This window comes from Sphaeramia orbicularis, chromosome 6, assembly GCF_902148855.1.
Source record: "Sphaeramia orbicularis chromosome 6, fSphaOr1.1, whole genome shotgun sequence".
Classification (NCBI taxonomy): Eukaryota; Metazoa; Chordata; class Actinopteri; order Kurtiformes; family Apogonidae; genus Sphaeramia; species Sphaeramia orbicularis.
This window is the reverse complement of record NC_043962.1, coordinates 51475939-51488434: the sequence shown is the minus strand read 5'-3', so window position 1 is coordinate 51488434 and position 12496 is coordinate 51475939. Positions and strand designations below refer to the sequence as shown.

Here is a 12496-nt window from a genome sequence, read left to right as displayed (position 1 = left end):
GACAGGGGCTCCAATGATCTTCTCAGCTGCTCTCACTATATGCTGGAGGGTCTTTTTGCAGGATGCGGTGCAGGCACCGAACCACACAGTGATGCAGCTGGTCAGGACACTCTCGATGGTGCGTCTGTAAAATGTGAGCATGACAGGGGCTGGGGCTCTGGCTCTCCTAAGTTTGCAGAGGAAGTATAAGCGTTGCTGGGCCTTTCTGGCTAGTGATGCAGTGTTTATAGACCAGGAGAGGTCCTCCGAGATGTGCACACCCAGGAACTTGGTGCTGCTGTGGAGAGGGTGAGCAGCACCAAGTTCCTGGGTGTGCACATCTCGGAGGACCTCTCCTGGTCTATAAACACCGCATCACTAGCCAGAAAGGCCCAGCAACGCTTATCGATAGTCAGAGGAGCATGCTGGGTGTGCGCTCTCCTGAAGTCCACCACCATCTCCTTTGTCTTATCTACAGTCAAGGACAGATTATTGTCCCTGCACCTCGTCACCAGGTGGCTCACTCCTGTAGTGGGTCTCATCATCGTTGCTGATCAAACCCACAACAGTCGTGTCATCCGCAAACTTAATGAGAAGGTTGGAGCTGTGCCTCGGTGTGCAGTCATGGGTCAGCAAGGTGAAGAGGAGGGGGCTTAGCACACATCCTTGGGGGGCTCCTGTGTTCACCGTAATGGTGCTGGATGTGTTACTGCCGAGCTGTACTACTTGTGGTCTTCCCGCCAGGAAGTCCAGCAACCAGTTGCACATGGAGGCACTAACCCCCAGCTGGTCCAGTTTATGAATGAGCTGTTGGGGGATGAGAGTGTTAAATGTTGAGCTAAAGTCAATGAACAGCAGTCTTGCATATGAGTCCTTCAAGTCCAGATGGGTGAGGATTGAGTGGAGGGCAGTGGAGATCGCATCATCAGTTGAGCGGTTGGACCGATAAGCGAACTGGAAAGGGTCCAGGGAAGGGGGAATGATGGATCTGATGTGCTGCAGGACCAGCTGTTCAAAGCACTTCATGAGGATGGGGGTGAGTACAACTGGACAGTAGTCCTTGAAGCAGGTGGGGACCTTCTTCTTCGGGACCGGGATGATGGTGGTGGCTTTGAAGCATGTGGGGACAACAGTCTGACTCAGAGAGGTGTTGAAGATGTCTGTTACAACATCTGTGAGTTCCACTGCACAGTCTCTAAGTACACGACCTGGGATGTTGTCTGGACCCGGGGCTTTGCGTGCGTTGATCCTACTAAGGGATCTCCTCACGCTCGCTGGGGACAGTGTCATCACCTGGTCACTGGTGGGGGGTGGGGTCTTCTGTGCAGGGGTGCTGTTGTGTGCTTCGAAGCGAGCGGAGAAGCTGTTGAGCTGGTTCAGCAGAGAGGTGGAGCTGTCGCAGGTCTGTGGCGCAGGCTTGTAGTCCGTAATGGTCTGTATCCCCTGCCACAGACTCCGGGTGTATGCTGTCGCTGAAATGGTGGACTATTCTCCTGGAGTACTGCCTCTTAGCCTCTCTGATGCCACGTGACAGGTTGGCCCTTGCTGTCCTCAGGTCTGCCTCGTCTCCAGGTCTGAAAGTAGCGTCCCGAGCTATCAGAAGCCTGTGGACCTCCCCTGTCAGCCATGGCTTCTGGTTGGCCCGGACAGTGATGGTCTTGGTGTCCATGACATCATCAATGCATTTGGTGATGTAGGCAGTGACAGTCTCTGTGTACTCCTGGAGGTCTATGGTGGTGTTGTAGGTGGCAGCCTGCTTTAACATATGCCAGTCAGTGGAGCTGAAACAGTCCTGAAGCGCCTCTGAGGACCCCTCTGGCCAAACTCGAACCTGCTTCCGAACTGGTTTGGTGACTTAAACCAGTGGTCTGTATGCTGGCATTAGCATAACAGTGAGGTGGTCTGAGGCGCTGAGGTGGGGGAGGGAGAGGGCCTTGTAGGCTCCGCTCGTGGAAGTGTAAACATTGTCCAGGGTATTGTTTCCCTGCGTGGGAAAGTCAATGTTTTTGTGGAGTTTGGGAAACACAGTATTTGGGTCTGCGTGGCTGAAATTCCCAGCCAGGATCAGGAAAGCATCTGGGTGGGTAGTCTGCTGCTCACTGATGTGCTGGTAGAGTTCGTTCAGTGCTTCACTCCTGTTGTTGTTGGAGGTGGGGGGGTGTAAACAGCCACGAGCAGTATGGCCGTGAACTCCCTTGGCAGATAAAATGGCCGGCACTTGATAATCATGAGCTCTATCAGCAGTGAACCGTGTTTGCAGACCACAACAGCATCCTGACACCAGGCATCACTGATGTAAACACAGAGCCCCCCGCCGCGAGTCTTACCTCCCTCCGTGAGAGCTCTGTCCACTTGGTAGCATGAGAGCCGGTCGAGCTGGATGGCGCAGTCCGGGACGTCGTCGTTGAGCCATGTTTCCACAAACACAAAAACACAGCACTCTCTCACAGTCATCGTGGATGAGCGAAGCAGTCTGATGTAGTCCATCTTGCTATCCAGAGACCGCACATTGGCCAGCACCATGATGGGAATAGCCGGCTTATGCGGGTTAGCCGCTAGCCTAGCCCGGATACCGCCGCGTTTGCCCCTCTTCTGTCTCCTCAAACGCCACTTGTGGCGCTTCCAAGGTGGTCGAGGTACAGGTACAGATCCAGGAGTGGGGGTCGGTGGTGGTGGGGGTTCCGGGAAAAGACCGCAGTCCCGTAGTTCCTCAACGCGCGCGAAGTTTACTTCGTATAAATAGTTACGATTTAGTTGAAGTAAAGCCCCCCGGCTGTATGCTTGTTTACAAACGGATGAACGCGACTTAGACATACAAGTGCAATGACTAACACTGGACGAAAAACACGAAAGCACTGTTTTAACGGGACACAGAGAAGCCGCTGCGTCCGCATATGCCGCAATCTTGCAAAAAAAAAAACAAAACAAAACAAAAAAACAAAAAACTGTCATAGCCTGCCTTAAGGACTATAAACCAATATGTCTGATATCTACAATTATGAAGTGCTTTGAGTGGCTAGTCTGCTGACACATCAGAGTCTACATTCCCTCCTCTTTCAACCCCCACCAGTTCACCTACAGGCCAAACGGATCCACGGAGGATGCCACTGGCACAACAATTCACAGTGCACTGGAGTGCATCTGGAGTGCATCTGGAGAAACGGGAGAGCTATGTGATGATGCCCTTTGTGGACTACAGCTCAGCATTTAATACTATCATTCTGGATATACTTGTCTCCAAAATACGCACCATGCAGATCCCCCCCTCCACTTGCACCTGGATCAAGAGCTTCCTGACAGACCACACCCAAACTGTCAAATTTGGCCCCCACCTTTCCTCCAGCCTCAAACTCGGCACTGGCTCCCCCTAGGGCTGTGTGCTGAGCCCTCTTCTTTATGCCCTGTACACCCCAAGGGCACTCCATCCCACCCAACCAACACCATCATCTCATTTGCTGATGACACCACCATGGTTGGGCACATATCCAACGGAGACGAGACAGCGTACAGGGCAGAGGTCAGCAAATTGTCTGTGTGGTGCACAGAAAACAATCTGGCACTGAATGTCCTTAAAACAAAAGAACTCATCATGGACTTCAGGAAACACAGACAGGGCTATGTTCCCCTCCTCATAAATGGCAAAGAGGTGGGAAGGGTCACCACCTTCAGGTTTCTGTGTAATCACATCTCCACAGATCTCTCCTGGACACCCAACATCAAGGCAATAGTGCAGATGGCTCAGCAGTGGCTGCACTTCCTGTGCGCCCTCAGGAAGAACAGACTGGACCAGAAGCTGCTGCTGGCATTCTATCACTCTTCCGTGGAGAGCATCTTGATGTACTGCCTGGGCGTGTGGTGTGCCGGCTCCACAGCTGAAGACAGGAAGGCTGTACAAGGGGTCATAAACACAGCCCATTGGCTGCCCTCTGCCATCCCAGGCAGACTTGTCTCAATCCCACTACCTCAGTAAAGTCAAGGCCGTTGCACAAGATCCGTTCCACCCTGCCTATCACCTGTTTGACCTGCTGCCCTCGGGGAGGTACTTTAGGTCAATCAAATCCCACACCACCAGACTTAGAAATAGTTTTTTTTCCCCTGGGCTTTGCAGACTGTTAACACACACCATACCTCACTGTAATGCAGAAGTGGTGCCAGACACAACTATCCCTGCCCCTCAAATGTATTGTATCTTATTTTGGCCTTGATCCAGCTGATGTCATCATGTCTATGCATGTGCTGATGTCAGCATATCAATTTGCTTCTATATATGTGCCAAGTTTGAAGTAAATTGAAACAAAATTGATGTTTTTATAGACATTTGAAATTTTGCCCATTAAAAGTAAATGGGAGGGAAAAAAAGATTAAAAGGCTCATTAAAAATTTGACGTTTGATCTACTTTTCCCAAAATATGATGACATCTATTCTGGGCTGCTGGCAATCTATAAACTCAATTTGGTATGAATTCAACCAATAGTTTTGCTGCTATAGACAATTGAAATTTCACCCATTATAAGTAAATTGGGGGGGGGGGGGGGGGGGTATTTAAAGACTTAATAAAAAATGTGAACTTTGACCTACTTTTCCCAAAATGTAATCAGATCTATTCTGGGTCACTGGCAATCTATAAACCCAATTTGGTATGAATTCAGCCATTAGTTTCGGTGCTAGAGTGTTAACAAACAAACAAACCAACCAAACCAAAAACAACACCCCTTGCCTCCCCTTCCAGGGGCGGGGTAATAACCAATCACTGAACATGTGCCTCATGTATGTGCACATTGCTTACCCTGTTACTTTTGCACTTTTTACACTGGCACATGTATGTTTCACATTTGCACTGTTTACACTGATATATTAATGTTTACATTGTTTACACTGTTACAATTGCACTGTTTACACTACTTACACTGGTACATGTATGTTTATATACATTTCCATTATCTACAGTGTCATATTTGCACTGTTTACACAGTTAAATGTGTGTTCAATTACTCTAATTTGCACATATTTTTCTAATTGCTCACTATTTTACATTTTTCAATACATGTCGTTATCTTTTGTGTTGTTACTTCAATGTAAGTGCACTGCCGCTGGCAGAAACCACCTGCAATTTTGTTGCAAAATTGGTGTAATGACAATAAAGCCTATTCTATTCTATTCTATTCTATTCTATTCTATTCTATTCTATTCTATTCTATTCTATGAACACTAAAAATACTCTGAAGTCTGAAAAAGAAACCGAACAACACAACGAAGAACTCTCCCTTTCTGATCCAACTATTTTCTGAGTTGGGCTTTTATTTATTATTTACTAAATGGGTCAGATCAGGCAAAAGTGAACATCAACATGAAAAAGTAAATTTGCACACATCATTTATCAAGTGGGCTCATTTTTAGTTAAAGATCTCTATTTTATGGAACTGTTATTCATTTTAAAACACCACTTGTAGGAAAAAAGTTACAACCAATTATACATAGATTGTACTTTTTACACATTGGCCATGCCTCAGACATAAAAATATAGCTTGAATTTGACACTAAAAATGACATCTAAAAAATGTGAAAACGTATTCAATCTGTCAAATATTTAAAAAAAAAAAAAAAAAAAACTATCTGTGAACTGTTTGAGAAATTACTCTTTATTTGTAATTTACCTATATCAATATGGGCCACCACAAGTTGCAAATAACACTGTTAGTATTAAATACACTAAATAAAGCATTGTGATTACATATGGTTTGTTGTTTTAAAAAATAAGTCAACATTTTGGGTGATGCATACAATGGTAGAGCCATCCATGTGTTACTATAGCAGCCTGTCCACATGCTACCACATTCTCATGTCAATAAAACATAGACTTTTCAACATTTTACTCCAAAATTTATTTTCAGCATAGTTGAACATAATATCTACAAGGTTTTTGTCCTATTTCATATCAGTTTCTGTCGAGAACTGCATCTTTCAAATGTCTGCATAAAGCTTAAACAATTGATGTCCATTTCAAGTCCACGTGTTGCTGAGCAATAATTTGACATTTGACAGCTAAAAATTTTATCTCCCCAAATTTGGTTATATACAGTGTTAAAGTGCGTAGAAATACCTACTCAAATACAAATAATACATCCATACAGGTTACTCTACTTACACGACAGAGACTGTTGAACATGAAATGTGTCCACATGTTACCGCTTGATTGGACCCTAATGTGAAAAACTGAACAGAGCACAGGTTTAATGTGTTCATCTACAGCTCCCTTAGATTCCCTTCATTATCACAGGAGATAACAATAACTCACATAATGGTGAAAAAAAATTTGCTGATTAATTTTTTGAATTAAAAAAACTGTCATTCGATATTTGTCCCAATTACAGATATAAATGAATCTGCATTCTTTGTATATTTTCCTCAATAGGGCATAAGTAATAAAAAGTCATAAAAACAGTTTTAGGGTTCGGTTAGTTTGAACATTAATAAATACATCATGAGTCACTCTTTTAATCTAATTATTACAGAATTTTTTTGTTATTATGGGTTCATTCCATTTATGAGGAAAAACCTTATTTTTTTATTTTTAAGAAAAATAAGTGGAAAATTTACAAAAGAAAAACTGTCTAGGTCATAGTCAAGGTTATATAAAAGAAAGAAAAAAGAACAAAAGAAATCGAGACTGAAAAAGAAACTAAGCAAGGGGAAAAAAAAGACAAAAAGAATTAACAAATTCCAAGAGATTAAAGCAGCGTATGACGTCACGTTTGTCACCAATTTTTCATCAAATCTGTAAAGCCCAAGTGATAGCCTAAGTATCATGAATCCGTTAATCTTTCCATGATACCTGAATCACTTCCCCCACAGTGAACAACTTTGAAGTGTACTCCATCACAAGCAGTCTGCCTACATACCGAACTGAAATCAAAACCAAACAGTCACTCGGGCCTTTTCGGAATACCACGCAACTGCAGCAGCAAGAAGCATTAAAACTGTTTCTGTGTTTGTTGCTGCTGTGGCCATACTGCGGCTGGATGGGATTCTGAAAAGGCCCGATTATGTCAAAAATTATCAAGAAAATACTCACAATACATACTTAGAGAAAACAGTGTACTTTAGAGGTTTTTGTCCTCGTGAAGTTGTATATAATTTCTTTATTCATGTACATATTAGATTTAATCTCAATATTTACCTTGAAGTACTACCCCCATCTCTCAGATAAAAACAGAGTGCACTTGGCTCTGAAATATCTACATTTCTCTTTGGTTTATGCATTGTGACGTAGGCTGGCCGTTTAGCGATTGGAGGTCAGTGAAACAAGGAAGGAGATGAGGCAGAGGCAGGAGATGGCGTGGTCCACAATTTTTAAAAAATATTTTCAATAATCCTTTTTTCCAGACAAAGTGCAGGTGCTCACAAAGTGTGAATGCTAAAAAGTGCAAATGCCAAAAAAAAAAGTGCAAGTGCATATGGAGGTTGGAGCAGCAGTGTCTTCTCCAGCAGCAGAACCACAACTGATGAAAATGGGCGCCTTTTATACTGTTTTACTAACTGGATAAAACCACTACAACTCCACAGGGGAGTTACAAATCTACATAAATTGTTAAAACTAATCTAAAACCTCCATAAGTAAAACCCACAACCTTAACCTATATAAAACCCAAGCTATATACCTAAAAACTGTAAACCTAGACACCAAAGATAAATAAAACCCATAAACCAATAAAATACACTTCCCAGTTCCCCCACACATTTCCCTGCCTTGATCCAGGCCGGAACCTTCTTAAGGGCTGTTGTTCATGCAGGGACTCTTTTTGCTGATGGACCTGGACACAAGGACAGGGTAAGTACAAACACACCAAACACCATTCACAAAACACTTTAAAATCCACTAACACAGACACTAAACAAAGTTAAACTTAAACACTGCACATTTATATTGCACTGCCTCTGTGACCTAATTATTTATGTCTCCCCTTTTCTCCAGGGCCAAGCAATCATCAATTAAAATACAAGTACCACTGGATGTAAAAACTGAAAAGGAAAGACAATAAAATAAATAAACTGCTTTTAGAAGTTTACCTGTAGAAATAATTTGACTCCTTTAAACCTGACTTTTGGTCTACGATCACTGGAGAACCTCTTAAAGATCTTAAAAAAAAAAAAAAATACAGGACCTGCAGGAGAGGCCTGTCCTGCACAATATTAACGCTGCACTCTGTTTACCCAGTTTAATGCTACTACTCCTCCTCCAACTCCATGTTAAATCATTATGTTTGACCCAACACACTGGCCAACATTCTGCCGCTCTAAAAATATGTCGGTGCTATAGACACTCTTCACTCTGGCTCAGCAGGAACCCAGCTAAGTGTAGAACAAAGCAAGTAACTAAATATAGGGGCTTATCACATGCTACCACGACAACCAGCAAACCCCTATGGTTACCATGGAGACCTGGGAAGCCCATCGTCGTACCCCTAAGAGTCTTTGATCCTTCCTGTGCAGGCGAAGTGAGAGACAAATAAGTGTAACGAGGAAATGAACATGAGAAAACCATGTTCAAGATTCACCTCATAGTCCTGTTTTTCAATTTTTTTTTTTTTTAAATTACAGTTCAGAGCGTCTGCCTCCACGCATGAAGATTAAAAGATGATCACATGTTTCTAGTTAGCTGGTAAAATGGCGTATATAGCAAGATCAGACCTACCATGGTCGTGAGCGATCGATCAGACTTGTGGCTAAGCAGAATTTGGACGCAGTCCACATTTCCTGCCTCACAGGCCTGAAACAGGGAGGTCTGACCTCCCGCCGCCACCGAGTCCACAGCTGCACCAGCCATCAGTAGAGTCTCCACACAGCTACAAAAAAGAGACACAAAAAACACAGACATGAACACATATACACACTAATTGGCATGCATCTAGTGCTATATATCCGAGAAGAATGGGAGTGAGATTGAGTGATCATCTGTATTTGGTAAGGAACAGATGATCAGTATCTTTAAAAGCGATAGAATTGGTAGCACATAACTGCAAAAGTAGTCAGCAAAAAACAGCACTGTATGCGTTTTCATTGATGTATGTAAAGCATTAGACACAAAAGATCATTCGTTACGACTTCAAAAATGTGAACTTGTAAGAAGTGTTGCAAAACATTATGCATTATGTAACAAGCTTTAGAAGAGAAACCAGTGGTGTTCCACAAGATATTGGGACATAGGTTATTCACACTTTATTTTAATGATATTGGCTGGGAAAATTCTTACAGCGCGTAATGTTTGCGGACAATACAAATGCATTTTCTCAGGATGCAATTGACACAATATGTCACAATTATTAAAATCAGTAGAAAGGGAACCAATTATGTTAAGAAATATGGTTCGAGGTAAGTTAGTTCACTAAATGAAAATAAAAGTTTTTTTAGTATTTGTATGTAGCTAGGTAAATTGTGAAATAAAATTGAATATGGATAGAATTAAATTTCCAAGAGTATATGAAACAAAGTTGTAAGGAGTGATTATAGACCATAAACTCTGTTGGAAGTCATATATAGAACACATTAAACATGAAACATCTAAATCTACTGCTACTCTGCACAAAACAAGGGATTCATTGGGAAAAAAATGTCTGCACATACTTACACATGTAATGTCATATGTGTCACTCTATATAAAACAAACAAAGAGCTATTAGATTATTAAATAAAGCTGGTTTTCATGAGCTAGAATTTTTTTATGGTATCCTGCAGTTTTTTTTGCTTTAACAAACACTGATACCTTTTGGAAGAACAAAAACTATCCTGTCTTTAAGAAATTGTCTTTGAATCAAGTGGGAACAAATGATATATAACATAGAATAAAATATAAAATAAACTATAGATGTGTTTCTGTATTTGGAATCTGGAAGCTATTAAATGAACTTAATGATGAGTTGAAGTTGTTTTAAATAAATAAATAAATGCAGAACACTTAAGGATTATAGGAATATAATATCTAGGAATATACTTCAATTTTTACCTATTTAAGTTAGTTTATTTCTTTGACATTGTTAGTATTCTGGCTAATTCAAAGGATAGGGACCAGATGAGTGAAAAAGGAGAACAAAATGTCTGTGAAATAATCTTACCAAAATTAAATTATTTATTCATTAAAATATGATTCAGAGAGTGACTGTGCTTGTGTTTTCCATTTATTAAAACAGAATTGAAGGCAGTGACTAAACAGCAGCTGTGCAGAGACAAGGGAAGACATCCATCAGCTCCATCAGTCATGAATCAGAGATCATCTGAGGAAAGCTGAGCCTGAGACATGGCGACTGAAAAACCAGTTCAGCCCATTAATAAAACCCACACAGAGTCAGAGAGCGAACGTTGGCATGCCTTTTGGATATCCCCACTCTATTAATAACACTGATCAGATGTTACAACACTGCACATTCCCCAGCTGGTCCAGGGTGTCACAAACCAGGCCTGTCTGGTTCATCAGGACCAACCCCAATCAGACTTGAGTCCTGATCTTGATTCCCTACCTGATTCTGAAGCAGAGGCTTGAGACTTAGGGCCTGATTTACTAAGATCGCAAAAAAACGGGTGCAACTGTGCTTGCTCGCGCTAAAAATGTGCATGGTATTGACTTGCGTGTCACGGGTGGTCAACTAAGATTGTCTGCACAAATGACAACAGGTGCAAAGTCTTGGAGACCGCCCTATTTAAATGTGGATTTTGCATGCACTACTGGATGTCGTCATGGAGACAGTACGCTGTAATAAAAACTGCTCTGGAATACCCCAGTGCTCATGAATATGAAGTTGCTCTTTTTCCACACCGAGGGGTGGATAGGCATTTCTCTGTTGTTGTTTATCAGTGGTGAAGTGTGTTATTAGTGAAATAAATACTTTCTCTGTGTATGTTGCTCTGTATGGTGAATGAAAACTTTTAAGCCCATGGGCATGCGAGAAAACCCTCTGCATCAGTGCTTATAGCCGGTTCAGGAGTCCAGTCACAACACTGTGGACAGTGATGTGTGTGTGTGCAGCACTAGAACCCATCCTGTTTGGTCTCCCCTCCAAGAAAGAAAGAAAGACAGAAAGAGAGAGAGAGGGAAAGAGAGAGAGAGAGAAACAGAGACAGAGAGAGAGAGAGAGAGAGAGAGAGAAGGCCCTTTCCCACCAAAAGGCCCAGGAACTTTATTACCAGGAACTTATTTACCAGGAACTTTTCAGGGTGAAAAAGTTCCTGGTAACTGCGTTTTCACCGCACCCGAAAGTTCAGGGTAATTTATTCAAATCAGGTTGATGATGTATGAGGGAGCAGTAACAGAAATTGTAGTCCAGTTCATGTACATTCACAAACTAACCTCTAGTTCAATAAAATGACACAGTACTGTAAGTGGACAGTTTGGGTTTAAAATTTTACTGGTTGTTGAATCACTTAATCCATCTGGAATACATTTTAAATTAAGTTAACCATCCTTACATATCCTTAATTTGTATTTAAAAATGGTAGAACATGTATTTTCAACTTCTCATTCCTTAAACTAAATCACATCTAACTTTATGTCTGATGGATGGTTCTGTTTCATTTCTATTGTTTTATAGATATAGTCCAGGTTCGACCCTGAAGTCACACACATTTACTCAAATGCCTGCATTTAATTCGACTGCATATTACTGATAAAAGTACTTATACTCATATTTTGATGCCTTGTAAATGAACAGACAGTATTAGGTTAGATTTTTTTTTTTTTCATTAAAAATTGAAACAAAACAAAGGTGCCTTGAAATTAAAAGGGAAATAAACGTGTGAAAGGTTCAGGCTTTTGGACCAGGGTCTGGTCCAGCTAGTCCAGGACAGCCGGTCTGGAACTCCATGGTCCCGGTCCCTTTTTCACTTTCCTACAGGAAAAGTAATAAAAATGCATAGATGAATAACAACACATGATGACAGATTCCTACCAGTGTGATGTGACATGTCAGATCTCTTACCTGGGCCGTTGTAAACAGCAGTAGATGATGGACACAAATGAGCCACAGGTTCAGAAAAAGAGGCGAGTCCATCCGGTCCATTTCAGGTGGAAATCACAAAGATACAGAATAAATCAGTGTTCAGCTCACGGCGACAACACGAATACATCCAGTTCTGTGATTTAGATTTAGTGTCAGACTGTTGACCAGTTAGCATTAGCATTAGGTTAACCGGACTTCACTGTTGTCTAAACAGCTGGTGCTGCTGACTACTGTTACAACATGGAATGAACTAAACAGTGACTATTTCTGTCATACATACCATTGGTTTGTTCGACAGTCAGATCCACTACAACTGTTGTGGTCCTTTAGATTTTTTTAATCCTGCACAAGTTTCTTCTTCTTTTCTCGTATTTCTTTTGGCTTGTGTCTTACATTTGGCTCTGACAGCTTTTACTCGCTTGTTTCGTGTCGGCGATTCAAAGTCCGTCTGAATTTCCTCGTCATCCGTCCACTTGTAGCTTCTCTTTTGGTCCATTTTCCAAATTATCAAAATCCAAAGCTTGTGGAA

General features: G+C 41.9%; 1 protein-coding gene across 2 annotated transcripts in view; it reads right to left on the bottom strand.

Annotated features, from left to right (window-relative positions):
* cttnbp2 (cortactin binding protein 2) overlaps window positions 1-12496 on the bottom strand; it is a 290602-nt gene that overhangs the window by 65294 nt on the left and 212812 nt on the right. For both annotated transcript variants that reach the window (XR_003935538.1, XM_030135577.1), the window contains exon 7: window positions 8673-8823. Coding sequence is in view for 1 of the 2 variants with exons in the window: in XM_030135577.1 (XP_029991437.1) it covers window positions 8673-8823 (151 nt within the window). In the remaining variant the exon portion in view is untranslated. The remainder of the gene's footprint in view (window positions 1-8672; window positions 8824-12496) is intronic.